The sequence below is a fragment of the Stylophora pistillata genome, chromosome 1 (assembly GCF_964205215.1).
Source record: "Stylophora pistillata chromosome 1, jaStyPist1.2, whole genome shotgun sequence".
Classification (NCBI taxonomy): Eukaryota; Metazoa; Cnidaria; class Anthozoa; order Scleractinia; family Pocilloporidae; genus Stylophora; species Stylophora pistillata.
This window is the reverse complement of record NC_142519.1, coordinates 30,975,715-30,995,491: the sequence shown is the minus strand read 5'-3', so window position 1 is coordinate 30,995,491 and position 19,777 is coordinate 30,975,715. Positions and strand designations below refer to the sequence as shown.

Below are 19,777 nucleotides of genomic sequence, written 5' to 3'. Positions count from 1 at the left end.
CCTGCTTCAGTGCGTGCGAAAAATCTAACTCAATTTTACTCGCTTGCGAAATATTCCGCATTTTCAAATTTACCTCGGAGTTCTTTGCAGCAGGATTTGCTTCTCTTTTGCATGTATAATCGCTGTCGGGTTTTATTCTTCAAGCTTTGGCTTTTGATGTGCGGTTCATCAATTAATTGCGCGGTCCAAAACGTACTAAGTATATCAGTACATATCGCAGCAGAGGGCAAACAGAGCTACTAAAAGCGGTTGATCGATTTTAGAATTACTTTCGTTTTAGTCACAAGAGTAATCCGTGTTCTCCTCCCTGTTAAAACTTAAAGATAAGAAGGCTGTTATTATTTAACAAGGAGCAAGATTAGTTGATCATGATTTCTCCTTGTTTTGCTCTTTTGTGGCAGTTACTTTCTAGGGCATTGTTCCTGGAACCCAGGCAAGGTAAGCCCCGCCCGGGCATGCTTGCTCTACTTTGACTGAGGATAGTGATTGAAACTTCAGTTACCGTCAAACCTTCGTCAACAGGCAACTTAAGTAGGGACTCTGTAAAGATACAGGAATTAATTTGCGAGGCTTTTCAAAACAATGTGCACAAGTTTCGGAAAACCTACGTCGTGAAAATGTCGCGGAGAGCTAACGTCGAGCCTTACTTTCTTTAATCTGTCTACTAACGATGGAGTGTCGTAACACCAGAACCCGGCAAAATGATCACCACGTAATGCAGCATAAATCAAACTGTAACTATGATCTTTATTGTCCAATCTTTGCACAATGAATAACAGCACAAGTGAGGAAACTAAAAGTACTGTGAGTTTTAAAAGTAGAAATATGACACATTCTGAAATAGTTCCTTCTCGTAACCAACGGCCACAAATCATAGAAAACGTTCATTATATATTAATCTTAAAATCTAACTCAGACACCACTCTATGTAAAATTCTCCACAATAATCCTTTGTACATAACATTATCCAAGAAGTTCATCTTTATTTCGGAGCATTTTTCGTCCTTCTTTTTGTGCTCCAACTCATTGACGATACATCGTCTCCAGTAAAGGCCCTCAGGCGATATTCCAATTCTTTCCTGTCTCTGACTTCACGTTGATACTCACGAGCCTGTAATCAAACGAAAAACGATAAGCATCCAACTTCTTATTAAAACGTAGATGTAAATCCCTGTGGTTAGGAAGCCTTGGTTAACTCTTTAACGCATTACAGTACTTTGAATCAAACAGTCCTCTTGATGGTTAGACAAATTCTCCGTATATGTACCATACTAAATGTAAAGATAACAGTATGGAGAACTTGCATACTGATGTTAGGGTGCGGAGGGTTATGAGGTTATAAAGTTGGTAGAAGTAAGCACCCTGATCACCAAAACGGTGGAGAGGGGCGCGTCTAGTGAGTTAGAGCAAGATATTTACATTAACTTCAACGCAGTTTTAATTCTAATACTATATCGTTGCATTAAGACCAGTACAAAAATTAATTTCCCATTGGTGACAATTCCTATGTTCCTTAGGTTTCGCAAACGCCACCAGTCTATCGCGAGTTTTGTTTTTCAACAACTGTGTACTTGGCTCAGTTCTGAGGAATACCTTGATTAAGTGAGTGTCCAAAGTGATTCGGGATTGCTTTGTTTTTGCTTTATTTCGTTATTTGATTGGTCCAGAAAACTCGCGCCTTTTTCTACCAATCAGAAGCAAAACTGAAACGAATCACGACTTGGTCATCCGCGTTTTCCCGCGTCTCACGTAGTTTGCTTGTTTTTACTTCCGGGTTTAAATTATGTTCTTATTGGCTCGACAAGGAATTTTACTTGGTTGTTGTGATAATTTTGGTTTTGGTTTTACAACATTCAACTGAAAATTTTTCTAAAATAGAAACAGAATGATTCATGATTCTTTTGTTGTGTGTCTGTTTTTGTTTCTTTTTTCGATCGAAACTGCACTGGTCCAAAATAAAAGCCACACTTACCATTTCTAAGTTCCTTATCGCAGATTCAAGCTCTTCTTCTACCGATCCGTACGTTTTGCTTCGGTGCGCTTTCAATTTTTCCATGTGCACCTTAATTCTTTTCTCCAATTCGCGGTCTCCAAGGGCCCTGTCATTAAAAGAAAAAAAAGGAAAAAGTCACTAACGGTGAGTAAAGTATTATTTTATGAGACGCATTTTGTACCCAAGGGAGTTAGTGGCGACACATTTACTTAAAACAGGAGAAAAGTTCTTAAATCATATACAAGTCTTTGAGTTAGAGTAAAAATTTCATATGCTGGTTGAGACAACATAAATAACTGCCAATTATTTATGTTGTCTCATCCACCATTTTGATCGTTGAAACTCCACAAAAGACAAGTTTAGGACCAAACATTTTATTGCTTATTTTCGTTTTTAAGTTCAGCCCCAAATTTCAAGCTGTTATGTACTATTTAAAGCACTCCACCTTCTTGCCGCTCCCTTGTCATCCTTTTCTTCCAAAAGTTCCTTGAGTTTCTTCGCATAGCCATGAGGAGACTGAAAACAAGATTTAAAGTGGAAAATTAATCTAATTTCCTTAATTCTTTAATCACGGAGGGAGCTTAACATTTTCCTGCTGTTACCATCTTTCGCCCTTCATGAATTATGCAGACACAAGTTGTGTAGAGATCTAAGCTGTCCTCAACGAGAAAATGCATGGAAGTAAAGATCGGCATACGAACCTGATTCCCTTAGCTGCTGAATTTCGTAACGTGAGTCGAGAAGGAGTATTGCTACTTCAATGCTAGTCCACCACAGGATTCCCCCTCTCTCTCGCCCACCCCTCCCTGCATTTCATCATGTGTCACTGAGTACTCAACAGGACCATTTATACCCGGGCGAGGAGAAGCATCGTGAGAATGAACTGCTCTGCCCAAGAACACAACGCAATGACCGTGTGAGGACCCGATGCAAAGCCTTTCAATCAGGAGTCTAGTACACCAGCCACTGGGATACTGAATCTCTTTTGAGTACATGTGCACACATACTGTCGAAACTACTTGACAGAACATTGTACGCTTACCACAAGATCACACCCTCTTACGAGTCAAGAAAGAAGCATAACATTACCTATTGCATGTCTCACTAAGCCCCAGAATTGCCGTCGTTTTAAAGACCACGACATGGTTACGAAATATCCTAGTTTATGTTTGGTCCACAGACTGGGTTTTCAGCAATTTATTGTAAGTTTAGTGTATAATGAATCCATGTTAACTTCCAACTTCTATTGATCGAAACACCCTTAGAGAAGCGAACCGTTCCTTAAAACCACCCTACCTTTTCCTCTTCCTTAGCAGATTTTTCGGTTCCATAAGGTGCTTTTACTTCGACTATAATGAATCAAAACACAACCAGAGTTAAAGCAGTTATTGATTGAATGCAGAAACTAATTTAGCATTGTAGTACGCGATGTGATTGTATCTAACAGAAGTATTCTGGACCATGCGATTTCGCAGTTCTGACAATTAAGCTTCAGGGAACTCGTTCATGAGCAATATCATACATTAGGTTCATATGCGTTCAGCATACTTCTAGCATCAGGTACAAGTTTTGTTTTTAGAGTTTTAGTAATTCCGAGACAAACGAATCGGTGAAAATTGTCAGGAGCCTTACCCGTTGTGGAGCCCTTTACAACGGAAAGTCTCTGCTTTTGTTGACGAAGAAGTTTGGTCTGTTGCCGCCAGTCATCTAGGGCCTGTTTATCCCTAGAAGAGAATGTAAAATGATTTTCAAAAACCCAAGTTTAAGACGGACACAAAATAGATTCACTTTTTATCATAACACCTTTGCGTTAATCCCTTTGGTTCTGAAGTCATTCAGAAAGCAATTTGAATTAATATAAGAGAGATGAAGAGTGACTTGAATTGTGAGAAATGGCACCTTATACCAGGTTCTAGCATCCGATTATTAACAGAGGGGAACTCTGTAGGAAAAACACCGACGCGACGGAATAATAACGAGGATAGAAATGAACCAATGAGAGCGCGCAGAAACGCGCAAATAACAACTGATGCCACATAACTAGCAGCGCGTAATCCTTCAACCTGGCGAAGACTTACCACAACCGTGATCTACAACTGATAGTTTCACCCGACAATCGATAAAGTATCAATGTCGATCGAACTTTTCTTTCTCATTACAACCACAATGAACAAACACATCTCTCTAATACTATGATCCCAAGGCGTAGTCAAGGGGAATGCAATTGGTTCTAAGGAACATTTAATTCCCATTTTGTTTTTTACGAAATAAGTGATCAGCTATGAAAATAAAACAACCCGACACGCCAGCTGTAGCCAATTAAATGCTTTTGTACGACATCAGTTGGTAAATGCTAACCAAACCCCTTCAAACAAACTTTTCAACATGCTGGATACCCGAGTTGCGCAGAGAGCAAATTTGTGAACTGTTACTGTACTGCTATGATGCTGTGTCAATCAAATTTAGCATAAGAAAACATCGAATTCTACTATATCTCTTTAATAGCACGAACTTACTTCCTTTTCTGTAAAATCAAAGCTTCTTTTTCATTCATCACAGCTAAAATCGCTATTTCTTGCTGTTCAGCCAACCGAGTTTCGTAATCGGGGAATGTTGGATTTGCGTTAGCGTCGTACTGGAACCGAGCTGACCTGGAACTTGAGTTTAGAAAAGTTAAGTTAGGACCACAAAGAATATGACAACTTAAACCTTCTGCCGGTTGAAGAAAACATACTGCGGGCCACATCAAGTCTTCCTGGTTTTACGTACTTACTGGCTTACTTGATTAAAAACATATTGTAAAACTCCTTTTCCGATAAAGAAGGAAGAGCCTCAACCTTCGTCAATAAAGGTGTTATAAATGTAACAACTTAAAAACAGCACTTTGTTGTAAATCAAACCCTGGAAAAGTCAGTTACACTCCAAACGAAAAAAAACAAAAAAAACGCGACAAATCGAAAATAAAAAAGGCTAAAGCTCAACCCAGAAAAGGGTGTGTCCACTACAACCTTGTTGTCAAGTTATAGGTTCTAAACATGATTGGCTGGGCATACAGATCACGTGCGTCGCGTGTCGAAACAGTAAAGAAACCACCGGGGGAGGTAAAAAATTGTAGTTCGAAATACGTTCATTCACGAAACTCAAGGAAAATTAATGCATCAAAGTCCGTATGGGCAACTGCACACCCACCCTTCCCCTAATCCAACATCAACCCTAATTCATCAATTGACTTTTGTTGGGTTACCAGTGGGTCCCTACCTCTCCGACTTAGAGCTGGTTTTCTTTTGCCTGGTTCGGGTATCCGCTGCTTGTCCGCTGCTTGATTGCAGCTCCATCCGTTGCTTGTCATATTCTCGCCGCATCACGTCTGACCGTGAGGGAGGGGGGTGGAATGTCACCGGCGCGTTAATGGGTCCTGGAAGCTGCTTCGAATCCGTTTTGCTTCTTCTCCGGCGGGTTGATGAGACATTCGTTTTACCTGGATTAAAATTGTTCGGAAAGAATCGACATCAAAATTCACTGTAGGGTCTAGGTTTGACCGAGACGGAAACGCTAGGTTAAAGTTTGTCCAACGCGACTCGACCTCGCGCGAATGACTTACACCGGCAGGTGCAAGTAATTAGGGAATAGTCATTAATTATCGTCGGGGGGTTGGTAAACGATTTTAAAGGGGTTTTCAGGGGGGAACGGAGGGGGTCAGTCGTCGTCGACAGAGTATAAAGGATAGGCTACAGAAAATTAACTGCTAACGATAGGGGAATCATAGTAAAGTTTATCGTGACACAAACAAAATCCTCTAACCCGGGCGATAAATAATGAGCGGTCCCTGATTTAAACTGGGACACGAGAGCCTGCGAGAGCTGAATGCTGCATCTGTGCTCTCCCCGTCTGCGTGTTATTCGTGATCTCGCCCCGCCTCAGTGCGCATGGTCTACCAAAGAGGGGTTGCAGAAAGATCGTGTCACTGGATACTAAACAGGAGGCGCATAAACTTGTCAAGAATCAACGAACAAATTTTCTAAAGGGGGGTTCGTTTCTAAAGAAACTGTGGTGCTGCGTCAATGAGGGTATGAAAGGATAATTTGGTTTTAGGAACTAAGTTGGTAAATGTAAATTGAGAGTTTCTAAAGCTAAAGTTTCGAGCGTTAGCACTTTGTTCTCGAAACGTCAGCTTAAGATACTCTTTACAGTAGCCAATTTACATTTATTAATTCAGTTCCTAAAACCAAATCATCAAACAAACTCCTTGTCTTGTACTGTGACTTTACATTCAAAAATGGACGTTTAGCTAAAAAAAAATAAAACGGACGCCCTGCCAATCAAGGTAATTTTAATATAATTATCCAGTTAACTTACGTTAGCATAATCCTTTATTAAAATACTACTACATATACATCTGCCCATGACAGATTAATTTACACGATTTTCTTAAAGACTAATGATTAAATTTTTTCAATATAAAGGTCTACTTCGAGTTTATAATTATCAAAATATATATGTATTGCCAATTTAAGGTATGAAGAGCTGTAGGCGTCATGCATGGTTACTAAAACAATTATTAGAAACATATAGCTACTTCTTAATTATCAACTTTTGTCATATTTACAAAATGTTTCAGATCATTTTCATATGGTCCACGGATACCGTGAACTATAAAAAAGGTAAAATTTGAGAGTGACTCATGGTCAAACCAAAAAAACCCTAAGTAATTTGAGGACGTGAAAATATCTTTCTTTTTAAATTTGATATTTTGTTTTCCTCTGGTCGTTATTGAATTTTACGACCTGTTGTCGACAAAACAAAAAAAAACCCTTTTCTTTGGGGCACAAATCGTACTTAAAGGGTTATTTAAGTATCCAAAAGCGTGGCGGAAATTTGAAATGATTGCTAGTCGTAAGGTTACTGCTAGATAAGTCAGTATAAAAGCTAAAATAAAATTTCCAATTCTCGTAGCTGAAGGGACTAGAGACGTTGATTTGCTCCTCCTAAAAGCGGAAGTTGTTCTTAGTGCAACTGCACTGTTTTCCTTTCTTAGAAACTTTTCGGTTCATTGGTAGCTCATTCCCAGAACTCTGCCTCATTTTGGGTCATTGTTTTCATTTCTTTGATCGTCAACAACGGTTCTTAACTTTTTCTGGGTGATAGGCGACATACGGCCATCAGTTGTCAGCTTAAACTTGCACAGAATGTTATCGGCGGTCACCTTTCTCAGATATGGGCTGGTTCGACTCATCATGGGTCTCCATCGGCCTCCATAACTACCCGTAAAATAGTGTATAGTGAATAATCCCTGATGGTCTACTGATGATGTTACTTTACCCAGACAAGGCTGTCCTTTGATGTACAGCTTCTCAGGCACCCTAACAGCCACCATGTCACCTTCGAACACAGACAATGGCTTTGACCCTTTGCTGTCGAATCCGTGAGCACCTGAATATTCGAGATTTTTAGTTTCTTTAGTTTCATTATGAGTTTTTTCGTCCACAATTGGTATTTCTTTCTGGAGTTCCACAGAGGCAGTTTCCTTGACCTTGCTTAAGTCTGGACCCGAAGTCGACACAACTACATCGCTGTGACTTTCAAAGCTTCCTACTACAGGCAAACTTTTCTGAGGGTTTTCAGGCTTCGGCCGTCTTCTTCTCTTCAATTTCTCGCTTTTATCTCTTCTTCCATTATGATGGCTATCCACAATGTACAAATTTTTGTCTAATTCTAAACTCCTGTTCGAAGTTTCCAAGTGTTTATCTGATTGTTCACCCTTCCGCCGTTTTCCCTCCAAGGGTTCCAGCTGAACTTTCCCGTCCTTCATCCCAGAACCATAAAACGAAACAACTTTCCTCGGTGATGTTGCTTCGTGCTTCATCGTCCTCACTGGCGACTTCTGTTCAAAAATTCGCGTTGACTTTTCCTGTTCAAATTTCCGAGCTTTTTGTCCTCTAAGCAAGTTACCTTCCGACTCGTCAACTGAGCGATTTTTCGGTCTCGCTGCTGCCGCTTGGATTATTGGCGGAAGCTTGAAAGCTCTATCCGCTTTAATGTTTCTTTCGTTTTCAACTTGATCCACGCGCTCTCTTTCCCCTGAAACGCAGATTTAAAAGTGGATATCAGTAACTTTTCTGACACTCTGCTCAAAATGTAACACGATATTTTTGAAAAAAGTTAGCATTCAAATTTCACTTCTTTTGAATCATTCGCACGACACTTTGCCCAAGCCAAAAGCAATAAAACAGAAGGTAAGTTATCTTGAGTTTTTGATCGAGGAACACAGCAAATCTATTCCTAAATGGAGTGATATCCACTTTCAAATCTGCGTTTCTTACCATCTCAACTAAGGCAACTTATGTGGAAGAAGACAGCGTGTCACTTAGAGGCTCTCGTTATTTACTGGGTGTCGAAAGTAATCTGAGATAACTATCATTGTCCTTCGCTCTGTGATTGGTCCAGAAAACTCGCGCCATTCCATTCAAAAAACTCGCGCCATTCAACCAATCAGATGCAAAACTAAAACCAGTCACACCTTAGTCACATGCGTTTTCCCGCGCTTTAAACAAGTTTACGCGTTTTACTCTGCCTTCTCATTGGCTCCTTCTGATAATCTTCCCTTGATCTGATTGACTGTTGTAATTAATCGAAAAGCGCTCTATTTCCCTTACCTTTGATTAAGCATTGTAATTACTTTAACTTTGACTTTAGGACAGTCCATAGAAATGCACTCTAAATGGCGATGTATACTTAGTTTACCTGTTCTCAGTGTCGAAAGGAATGTTACAAACACGGCAAAGTTAAGGTTATTTTTAATCCTTTATACAAATTAAGACCACAATTATTAATACCTTTACCACTATCTTCATGTCATTATTATTGTCATTATTATTTAACCATTATCAGTGTTTGGGCTTTAAATTACAGTCATTATATTCCAATTAATTTAGTTCATTTCTATTAATCATTGTAATAACATCTACATGTTTATCATTAGCGTCATCGTTACCGCTGATCAAATCATTCCTTTCCTCAATCTCGTTAAAGGAAACCACAACTTAAAGGAACCACAATTAGTTTGAAACATTTTCACCAAAAGAGCACGCAAATTATCACGAGCACAGTGTACCCTTGCCGCATAATCCTATAGAAAGCCACAATGAAAACTGACGTGTGTGGGACAGAATGGGTTTATGCGAGCCAGTCCAGAAAAAGTCGTCCGGCCACGCACTTGTACGGCTCTGTCGCACTTCTTGTGAACGTGAATTCCAACGAGGAGACTTAAACTTAAGATAAAACTGGACGAGCATTTCGATGAGTTGTGAGTTTCTTATCCTGACTCGGAGAAATAATGCAGTAGTCAAGAGCGCGTCCTTACTATGTATTGTAATCGCGCCTTATTTTGGTTCAAACGTAATTTCCAAATAGTAAAGAGTTAGTGTTCATTTGACGAAATACTTATTGACTGAGTATGGTCGGACTGGATGGAAAAATATTTGGCTGAATTTTGAAATACCCAATGAATTTCTCCTGAGCTACAGTGTAACAAGTTAACTAAATTATGATTAGCAAAGTCTGGAGAGTTAATAATGGGGTACATGATATTATAGAATGGTCTTGAATTTTCTACAACCATTCAGTTTCCATGGTGAAGGATTTTATCATATTTGAATTTTCATGAATTTTTTTAAAAACTTTTGTCTTCAAATCATAAAGTTCAAGATTTTTATAGTTCATAAAACACTGTATCAGGATGTAAACGTGGTATCCAAACTTACCTGTGATTTCATTGTCTTGCGTTGAAGCAAACATTAATTCTTCACTAGATGAAGATTCTGGGTGCTCTGAAAGACAAACACATAACAAAAAATTCTAATTATTTGTCTTGGTACATGACTTTTGAAATGATGAATTGTGCTTGGGAAGTCAACACTCATTTGGGCAGTCATCAACCACAAGTTATATTTAAGAACACTTCCAGAAGTATTTCACCAGTACACAAATACCAATTTCCAAAGTTTTTGAAGGTCATTTAAAAGCCATAACTACATGCCAAGCTAATATTTTGTAAATTTCTTGAGAAGTTTCACATAAAAAAGGTTTGACTCTCACACAGCACTTTAGAAAGGGGTCAGTCTGTTTCTAACAAGCGAAGATACTGTTCCTTGGTTACTGTTGATATTTGGGTGGATACTTTTTCCATATTTGGTTGAAAGAACTGGTCGAGAAAAAGCAAGATTACACTTTGTTTTCCAAAAATCATTTCACTTCCAAGATCTTACAGCAAATCTCATTTTTATACTTCTTATACTTCTCTAGGTTAGTTCAAGGAGTTTCATTTTAAATCTTTCCAGAATTGTTTCTCTTATCTCATTAACCCTATCTACCTAATCATCTGTTATCAATTGAAAAATATAAATGTTCTTGTGGACAGGTATCGTACCACATATTATTACACAACTCGGGCAGTCAGAGGGCCAATAACTAAAATTAACCAATCAAAATGCTCTATTGCCGGTCAATATTCTCTCAGTATTGGACCGGGCACTGTCCCGAATGATACCCAGGGTTGCCACTCATTAGAACCCAAAAAATTCCCTGACTTTTCCTTGACATTTCACTGACCTCAAAACATTTTTCACTGACCTCAAATTAAATTAATTATCAAACAGGCCAAATCCACTCTTACATTTCTCCATCACTTTTCCGCTTTCTATCCGATTTGCTACACTCAATCGACTACTTCAGAAACCTTTGTGGAACCCTCAAAACAAAATTCCCTGACTTTTCACTGACTTTGACTTGAACTAAGTCTTTCCCTGACCTTTGGCAAAATTCCCTGACTTTTCCCTGACCTTGAAAAATTTTTGTTTTTCCCTGACTTTTCCCTGACCGTGGCAACCCTGATACCGCAATTGTGGCCCTTTGAACTTCAGTCGTATAATAAATCTCTTATTAACCAAGCTTGCTCGGGACCGTACTGGAAGAATATCGGCCCTTGGTCTTTTTTGTACGGACCTCACTGCACTTGGTCCATACTGTCAAGACCTCAAGCCAATATTCTCCCAGTACGGCCCTCACGCTTGGTTAATAAGATATATTTATGCCATTTCACTGAGAAGTCCATGCATAGATAAGAAACATTTAACAACAGTTACCTTCCACCAGGACAGCTCCTCTTTCTTGCAGTTGTAACAAGTACTGTTCTCTAAGAAACTTGAGTACTTCCTATACGAAAACATTGTGATTACCCTTTAGCTTCCAATATCTGATTGTTAATTCTCCCCTCTAGCAATTATACATTTCCTTGTAAATAAGTTACAAAAATTTGGTGTTAGATCATTAGAGAACAGTTTCTACCTGATAAGTTTGAGTATTCTCATTACCTGGATTCAGTGTATTGAATGATATTATGGAGAGAAGTTACATGTTAATCACTTCTCAGAGTTAAGGGTTAAACTGCACCTACCAGTTATTATTGAGTGGCCTCAGTAGTTTAACCATTAAGAAATAAAATTCGATATAAAAACTTTTTTTTTATCACAATTGGCAGGAATGTTGCAATTTCTGATTGGCCAATTTGCCTATACAATGTTTGTTGAATGTGCTATACAATGTCTCTTATACATACTTTGGAAACTCAGTCGCAATTTTTCCTTTTATCTCAAAGGTACTAAGAAATTGAAAAACAAAATTATGCCAAAATAAAGATGGTAACCATTTCTGTAAAATAATTTTATTAAAGGATAGCAAATAGTAGAAAAGGCAATATTTTTAGTTTTTTCGCAGATGCATTAGAGATAACTTAGGATGAAAACCTGTTAATTTTGATTTCTTTTATCACAAATCTCTTTCCAGCCCGTTTTTATCATTATCTACCTCCCACTGCTCTTTCTTTTATCCAAGAAGACTAGACCTAAATACTGCAGTAACTTCATGTAACACTTATTCAGAGTTCCTTTAATCTAAAAATTCACCCATTATGCATGATCCTTCATGCCGTTCAAAAGCTGGACAATGCTATCCAGAGGATATAAGTCTCTATCCAGTGAATAGCATAATACATTTTGTAAATACTCAATTGCTGGATAAGCAATGTATTCATTAGGCTTGATTTCTGCTGCTCTCTCGAGTCCGGTCTTTTTTATTCCTCCCTGGGGAGGAGTGCGGGCTCCAGTTCCTGAATAGCAGCTGGTAATCAAGTCTCTGTATCCATTGGCTAATGTTAACTGCCCTATGAAAAATTGGGCCCAGCAAAACTAGTGGAGCACTGAAACAATTTCCAAACATGCTTTACCTGAGTGCCTTTTTCCACAATAAATGAAGGAGGAAATTCAAGTGGATTGCTGGAAATATTGAGTCCTGATAAACTCTTTACTAAGCCTAAAAACAGCAAAAATTAACAAGGTTCTTAATTTTGTTGAAAAAATTTAAAGGACTGGTTTAAATAACAAGGCCCAGTTGTTCAAAGGCTGATTAGCACTAACCCAGGGTTAAATTTTCATTTGGGAATCTTGATCCCTTTGTTCAAAAGCTTTTCTCAGAGAATTTTCTCTATTCTTTGAAGGATATACAATCATCAGATTGTAGACAAAAATAACTGTACTGGATTTTCTTTTAAAAAGCTTTCAGATCTTAAATCAGATCTCACACTAACCCATGGTTATCTTAGCCCAGCTTTGAACAACCCAGCCCAGGTCTTGACCATCAGCATACAATTTCTCTATACTTTTCTCTTTTTTCAGAAAACTTGTGTCACTCTCTCAACCAATCAGATGCAAAACTAAAACAAATCACAACTTGGACACTTTTCCCATACTTTAGGCAGTTTGGTTGGTTTTACTTTGAGTTCTCATTGGCTCTTCAAAGCATTTTCTCTTTCTTCTGATTGGCTATTGTGTTTACATTGGTTTTGGTTTCATAACACTCCACTGAAAAGTTCTTTATCACAGTTGTATTTTTTTTCTAACATATCTGCCAATGTGCATTTTAAATATAAGTGTAAACATGTCTTGTTCTCACCTAGCTCTAATGGAAGTGATTCTATGGTGTTTCCTTCCAATAATAAATTTCTCAAATTTCTGTTGAAGAAAAATAACAAGACTTACATGATTCAATTCATAAGCTAGATCAATAGCCTCGCATATCAGTTGACTATTAAGTCATGATCCATCAGTCTATAAAAACTGTCTTTGTTGAAAACAGTTGTCTTCGTGTTGTGGATGTATGATATGGTGACTCCATTAATCACTTTTTCTGCACTTCAAATTTTATAAAAACCACGGACATGCATCCATAATTTAAGGGACACACTACATCACCCATGAGATTACAACAGATCAGTAAGTAACAGAAAAAAACGAAGCCAGGCACAGTCTTAAATGGACTAATTAAATAGCCCAGTCGAATATTTCCCGAGCTTGTGCATACCAAAAAATCACAGGTCAGAAATGTTGTTTAAGTGTAAAAAAACCTAACTATCCACAGTAAGCAAAAGCTCGGAAAAATCGTCCACAAAAAAATAAAAATAAAATAGAGATAATTTTTGGAATCGCTTGGCATTTCTGAACAAACATGTAAAATAAGTTTGAAAGAGCGTTTCAGGGGAAATTCTATGAAAATTTCTGAATGCCAAGCATTCAGTCTTAAGATCTTGCCCGGCTGCTTGGTATCTAGACATAGCCGGAAAAAAAGCTAAAGCAACTATAATCAAAATCTCTTTCAAACCTGTGTTTTCCAATGATGGGAGGAATGTCCGTTATTCGGTTGTTCCTCAAGTCGAGCCATCTCAAGTTTGGTAAGCAATCAAACAACTCTTCTGGCAAGGAGCTTATTGCATTTCCCTCTAAATACAAAAACTGCGGAGAGGGGAGCAAAAATCCATTAAATTAACAACTCACCTCACCTACAGAAATAAAACGCTACCATCCGATTAGACACCATTCGAAGGTGTTGGCAAGCAACTGGAAAAGGTCAATAGAAACTGAACAAGAAACTGTGAAAACCAATATCCAGACGCGCAAAAAAGTTAGTCCAATATGATATAAAAAATACCTCCAATTGATGTAGATTAAGTACTTCTGCAGGAAATTGTGTCAATCTTTTCTTGCTGAGGTCAATAGTGGTACTCCCTAAGGCAGAAGCGGTATTTATCAGCTGTTCAACAACTTCGTCGACTCCTCCATCCCCAACCGCCATCTTTTTCTGCTAACTAGCGTTTGATTCTGTTGCCATAGTGACGTTCATTTTCATGTATTGACCTCGTTATCGCGAATAGAACCCAGCCTCCACGCCTTACGCCAGGGAGAGCATCAGAGAAGAGAGCATCACAGAAAGCCAAGATGGATGGATAGATAGATAGATAGATAGATAGATAGATAGATAGATAGATAGATAGATAGATAGATAGATGGATAGAAATTTCGTTTATCAGGACCTCTTGCAGTATGAATAACTGTGTTGCAGGTCTGGCCAGCAAAGAATAATAAGGCATTTACAGAGAGTTGTTTTAGCAACAAACAAGCATATATATGGCAAAACTTTAAACTAGTTAAGTGCAATGTACGCAGCGTATCTGTTTGACATAAAGTTCTTAAACCTGATGGTCGAAGTGCCGCGGATATTTGAATTTCTTTCTCTATGTCTTAATGCGTAATTACATTGAGTATCTACTATGCGACTTCTAACGAGTTTGTTGGCAGGGTTATTTGGTTTAAGACTCGTAACAAACCTTTCGCTCGACATGATCCTTCTGCCTTGAAGTGATTGTAGATTAATCACTGTCAGGGCTTCAGTATACCATAACGTAGGAAAAATTTTTTGAAGGGCGCGCTTTTATACTTTATCGACGGCATCTGACAGATAATGCGGCAAGTTTGAACACACAACGCACGCGTGTTCTAAGATTGATTTTACAAGAGAAGTGTAGACTAGAATCATATATGGAGCTGGTACAACGCAGCGCCTTAGTGCGTACAGTCATCGGTTGGCTGTCTTCACCATAAAGTCACAGTGTACCGCCCAAGTCAGACCTTCGGTTATGTAAACCCGAGCAGCTTGAAGGAAATGACATGCTCTAACACGACACCGTCCGAAGCAACTGGCGGACACTAATAACTATTATTTTAAAGGAAGTCGACCAACATCTCCTTGCATTTCGCTGCATTTAATTGCGTGTTATTAGCACAAGCGAACTCCTGTACGTCAGACACTATGTAGCTCAGTACCGAGGGGACATTTCTAGGGATAATCTCAATAGCTGTCGAGTAATCAACTTATTTTGCTCGAGGGTACCAGTCACAAAAAAGGTCATCAACCATAATAGTGACTAGAATCAGTGACAGTTTTGTCGTTTAGGGGATGCTTCCGTTAAAGTTCAATACTGGCGATGACGAGGAGGCTAAGGCTAACTCGACAAATTGTGTCCTGCCTTCCAAGAGTGCTGTAATCCAGCGCTAATCCAGCATATATCGAGAGCAGAGGACCAGAACAGACAGACGAAATTTTGACAGCGCGCGCGTTGTTTGTCATTTGCACTTGTATTAAATGAAAAATGCACTCGTTTTCAGCCAATCAGACGCGTGTAATGTTTTTCTCGTAGATTATTACCTCGTTTGAGAGCAAGAGATTAGAAAGTTAATCGTCTCTTTTTGAAATAGTGAAAAAAAGTCGGAAACATCTATTGCATTGTAAAGTTAAAAGACGTTATTAATGATTGCATAGTTAACTGTTCTTTATTCATATCCTACTCATATCTCTCGATGAAAATTTTTAAGAAAGTGCCTATGATTTTTCAGAGAACATTAGTTGGGTTTCCGTGTATCGATTTGCTTTCGTGCGCGTAGAACGGAGCTATACTTTCGGCGGAAAACGGAACCGGAAGTGATACTGGAATAGTTTCCATCCTGGGAAACCTGCTTGCTTTGCCTCGGACCACGGTTGAACGATATCGGTCCCAGTCCACTGGGCCCCAAAGTTTCCCCTCTTTACCCACAACACCAATGAGAGGCCACGCATCTGTAGCGGTGAAAGATAACGCAAAGTAACGCTTTGATCGATCTGATTGATTGGCGGCCGCACCATGCACAGTGAATGGATGATGAAAAGAAATTCCACCCGAGGGAACCTCAACATGAACAGCTTGGCTGGGATCAAACATTGGGTCGCTTATCTCTGAGGCAAACTTGTCTTCGATGAAGTGATTATAAAAAGGACCCTTATGACTTCCTGGTATGACTTGTAGACAACCTGAATAGATAACAGGACTTGACGAGTTACATGTAATTAATTTATTCTAACTATATGATTTGGATATATCAACAAAGTTGAAATGGTAAATTGGCCACCGTAACGATTACAAAAGCTGACGTTTCGAGCGTTAGCCCTTCGTCAGAGCGAATCGAGGAATTGTGGGTTGTGTGTGCTTTTAAAGGTAGAAAATGGAGCTACGTTATTGAAATTGGTGGAAACATGGCAACGAGAAAAACACGAATAAATTTCTCGTTGCCATGTTCCCACCAATAACGTAGCTCTATTTTCTACCTTTAAAAACACACACAACCCACAATTCCTCTATTAGCTCCGACGAAGGGCTAACGCTCGAAACGTCAGCTTTTGTAATCGTTACGGTGGCCAATTTACCATTTCAACTTTGTTGATATATCCAAATTAACTCGTTACCCCCACCGACGCAGCCCCAAACAGTTTCTTTAGAAACTATCAGTCTTTATTCTAACTATGTTTGGTGAATAGTGCTCCTAATATTTAGTTAGAAAATAGCCTTTCAAAGTGGTCTAAAGTCGTGCCTTCCCTCAACTCTAAATTCCGCACCTAATATAGTTCTAAAATTTAAAAAATCCAGTCTTTAGTTCAGACTGAACTCGTCACATTTAAAAACCCCGACTTTCATTAATAAGGACCTTATGTAATCAGGGCGGTAATGCCGAGGAAGATTTCGTTTGAAAAATGAATTTTTAGTTAGAATTTCGGGAATGGCTGGATATTTTTACCTTCTCTTACAACGCCACACCTTAAATTCAGCATAACGTATGTGCATAGCATTAATGGAGACTTGAGTAATCGTCGTCGACGTTTAATTCGTGATCTCACATTGTTTTTTCGCAGTGGAAGGCTAGAAAATTTATAAAAGTTTAAAACGAACGTGCTAAGCTATTGTTTTGTCCATTAGATCTTTTCTTTGAACGCGTCCTCGTTGCTTCGCTGTCGTGGTTTGCTTAAGGTCCCTGGTACATCTCATGCCACTTTATAAGGCTATGAGTAAAAAAATTTGCAACCTGAACAACATTGAGGCTGGGAAAATTGTATGTACACCTGCCCTTCATCCTCAGTGCTCGCTCGAAAGGGTGCAATCATTTTCTTACCATTTTCTTTGCAGGAGTCATCAATTGAAAGGAAGCCCACTACAAGGTCTTTATTTGTGTGAGGCCAGAATGTCCAGTCTTGGTGCCATTTGATCGGAAAGCTGCCTCCTTGTGGGAAGTTGAAGTATAGAGCATCATGTTGGATGTAACGGACAGAGGGACCAATCTGAAGATCAGAAAAAAGTCGAAGATTCTTCAAGCCTCTTTCAAAACTTAAATGACTAAAATTTCATAATATTTATTTGGTATAGCTAGGTCAGTTCATGTTCTCATTCCAAAAATCTGCCCGCCCTCGTAAATTTAAAAATATGTTCCGGTGAACCAACCAAATACACGGCGACAACACATAGCACACAAACAAGTTTTGTCTACCGTGTAGATTCTGTCAAATTCTTCATAATAGACCACTTTCATAAATGGCTGCCGGATTAATATTCTTTTGTTTAAATTTAAATTAGCCCTACTGGCCTCGTTCTCCAGTACAAAATTCAAAAGAATACATTATCTCAAGCGAGGCCAGAAGGGCTAATTTAAATTTAAACAAAAGAATATTTATACGGCAGCCATTTATGAAAGTAGTCTATAAACTTAAAATATCTACTCTCAATTTTTCCACACGTTGTTTACTATATATGTCTGTTACCTAGATCTATTCATCTTGTTCTACCTTGAGGTAACCTATAGTGGTTTTTATTAAGTTTCCTCACCACCAATCTGTTTTCTTTCTTTAAATGCAAGGAGTGCGATAAAGCTGTGGGGATATATTATCGAAACATTTAAAAATGGGAAAGTAGGTTTTCTTTCAACTTCTTCCCAAAAATACCTTTCAATTCAGGTTTTGACATTTGTTGGAAGAATGTTCTGTATAGTATAAGGGCCCTGTATTCCGTGGAGTGTTTGTTGAGATTTCTTTAAATATCTCATTCGATGGAAAATTAATATTTTGTTTTCAAAAAGACGGAAATGGTGGGATTTCTATATCTTATTATGTTGTTATTCTTATAATTTCCTTTGTAGCTTTCAGTTTGAGGATGGAGTACAGACAAGTGTCTGTGCATCTCGAGCAATGAACGCTGAGCACAGTAAAGTCGAAGAAACTGCCTTAACAAAGATCTTTGACAAATGAGGACATTTGTGGTATTTACATATCGGTAATCTATACTTCTTATACTTCTCGCTCGAGTTTTCAAAGTTGAACGAACGTGGAAAAGGTTCCATAATTAAAATTGTCAATCACAACACATCGCCAGCAGTTCTCAATCCAGTGTCGAAAGTAATCTGTGATTGCATTGGTTTTGCTTTACCTCGCTCTGTGATTGGTCCAGAAAACTAGCGCCACTCTCTTAACCAATCAGATGCAAAACTGAAACTTAGAGCGACTTGGTCGCCCGCATTTTTTCGCGCTTTAGGCAGCTTGGTTCTTTTAACACTGAGTTCTCATTTTGACTCATAAAGGTTTTTTACAATATTACAATTACAATATTTGTTTATTTCCACCATTTGCAGATCTCTCTGAATTACTGGCAGGGTCAGACACTACACTCACAAACATACACATATACGTGTATTTAATAATAATAATAATAATAATAATAATGATAATAATAATAATTTAATAATAATTTAATATTTATATTGCGCAAATTAACATGTGGATATGATCAAATGTGCATCACAACACTTTCCGGGAGACTTTGGCCGGACTGCATCATAACGTATGCTTATATTTATATAAGTATACGAGTAACTATATAAATATAAAGATATAAATTAATATAGTATAGTAACAATGAGCAGAAAACGAATGCGCATACCTACGCACTGTTAATATACGAAGCATATTTAACTGATACGAACTCTAAGAAAGGGTCAGTTCGGCCACGTAGCACATGACATGATGGTCCCGACCTCAGCGAATACGAGGTTTGCGACGAAATGACCCTGTTAGAAATGATTCGCTTTTGTGATTACTTTAGTTTTGGTTTTACGACACTCAATCGAAAAACTCTCTATATGCTTGATTTATCTGCTTATGTCATTGAGTTAATGACTCACCAAATCACAAACAATGTCCAATAGCTTAGTGTCGTGATGTATCTCTTCAAATAATGGGTTTATCACGGAAGGAAGTGAAACCCGTTGTAAGGTCGGCTTGGATGAGTTGTCTCTCCACTCAAGATGGAAATTTCCATCTGAGTTGGTCATACTGGCACTTCTGAAGAAAAATGAACGGAGATAGACGAAAAGTTGGACATTAGAAATGGCATTGGCAAGGGGTGTGACTCTAAAATGTTTTAAAAAGTTACGGTGTGTGCATGATGGGAGTTCTCAAACGCACAAGCAATTCAAACCATTGATGATTGAATCCATGTGCAGAAGGAGTATTTGCATTATAATTTCAAAATAATCATCAGATGCGTAT

The 19,777-nt window shown here is 38.4% G+C and overlaps 2 protein-coding genes across 5 annotated transcripts in view; both read right to left on the bottom strand.

Annotated features, from left to right (window-relative positions):
• Window positions 1–727: 727 nt before the first annotated feature.
• LOC111331802 (uncharacterized) lies at window positions 728–14,323 on the bottom strand. 2 transcript variants are annotated; one of them, XM_022936991.2, is made up of 13 exons: window positions 14,030–14,211; window positions 13,703–13,833; window positions 12,998–13,056; window positions 12,273–12,358; window positions 11,134–11,203; window positions 9,754–9,819; window positions 5,252–5,471; window positions 4,510–4,650; window positions 3,626–3,717; window positions 3,290–3,342; window positions 2,439–2,509; window positions 1,973–2,099; window positions 728–1,111 (listed from the first exon to the last, which is right to left on the bottom strand). In XM_022936991.2, exons 1-13 carry the CDS (start codon window positions 14,171–14,173, stop codon window positions 983–985), a joined length of 1,389 nt encoding a protein of 462 aa, XP_022792726.1. In that variant the 5' UTR covers window positions 14,174–14,211; the 3' UTR covers window positions 728–982. The 2 variants fall into 2 exon arrangements, with proteins under 2 accessions (XP_022792726.1, XP_022792725.2); XM_022936990.2 differs by lacking the exons at window positions 728–1,111; window positions 1,973–2,099; window positions 2,439–2,509; ... (2 more) ...; window positions 4,510–4,650; window positions 5,252–5,471 and adding an exon at window positions 6,307–8,071 and having other exon boundaries at window positions 14,030–14,323.
• A 1,356-nt stretch (window positions 14,324–15,679) lies between these two features.
• The window catches only part of LOC111331794 (uncharacterized), a 14,597-nt gene continuing 10,499 nt past the window's right edge, over window positions 15,680–19,777 (bottom strand). For all 3 annotated transcript variants that reach the window (XM_022936980.2, XM_022936981.2, XM_088749340.1), the window contains 3 exons: window positions 19,411–19,570; window positions 17,356–17,521; window positions 15,680–16,222 (listed from right to left, as the gene is read on the bottom strand). In XM_022936980.2, coding sequence (XP_022792715.2) covers window positions 15,768–16,222; window positions 17,356–17,521; window positions 19,411–19,570 — 781 coding nt within the window. In that variant the 3' untranslated portion in view covers window positions 15,680–15,767. The remainder of the gene's footprint in view (window positions 16,223–17,355; window positions 17,522–19,410; window positions 19,571–19,777) is intronic.

Excerpts from the sequence above, each read along its gene's own strand:
- LOC111331802 (XM_022936990.2), bottom strand. The coding sequence starts at position 14,173 with ATGGCGGTTGGGGATGGAGGAGTCGACGAAGTTGTTGAACAGCTGATA. Across the intron at positions 9,820-11,133 it reads AGGAGCTGTCCTGGTGGAAG|AGCACCCAGAATCTTCATCT; the intron begins GTAACTGTTGTT and ends TTTGTCTTTCAG. Across the intron at positions 8,072-9,753 it reads GCAAGACAATGAAATCACAG|GGGAAAGAGAGCGCGTGGAT; the intron begins GTAAGTTTGGAT and ends TCTGCGTTTCAG.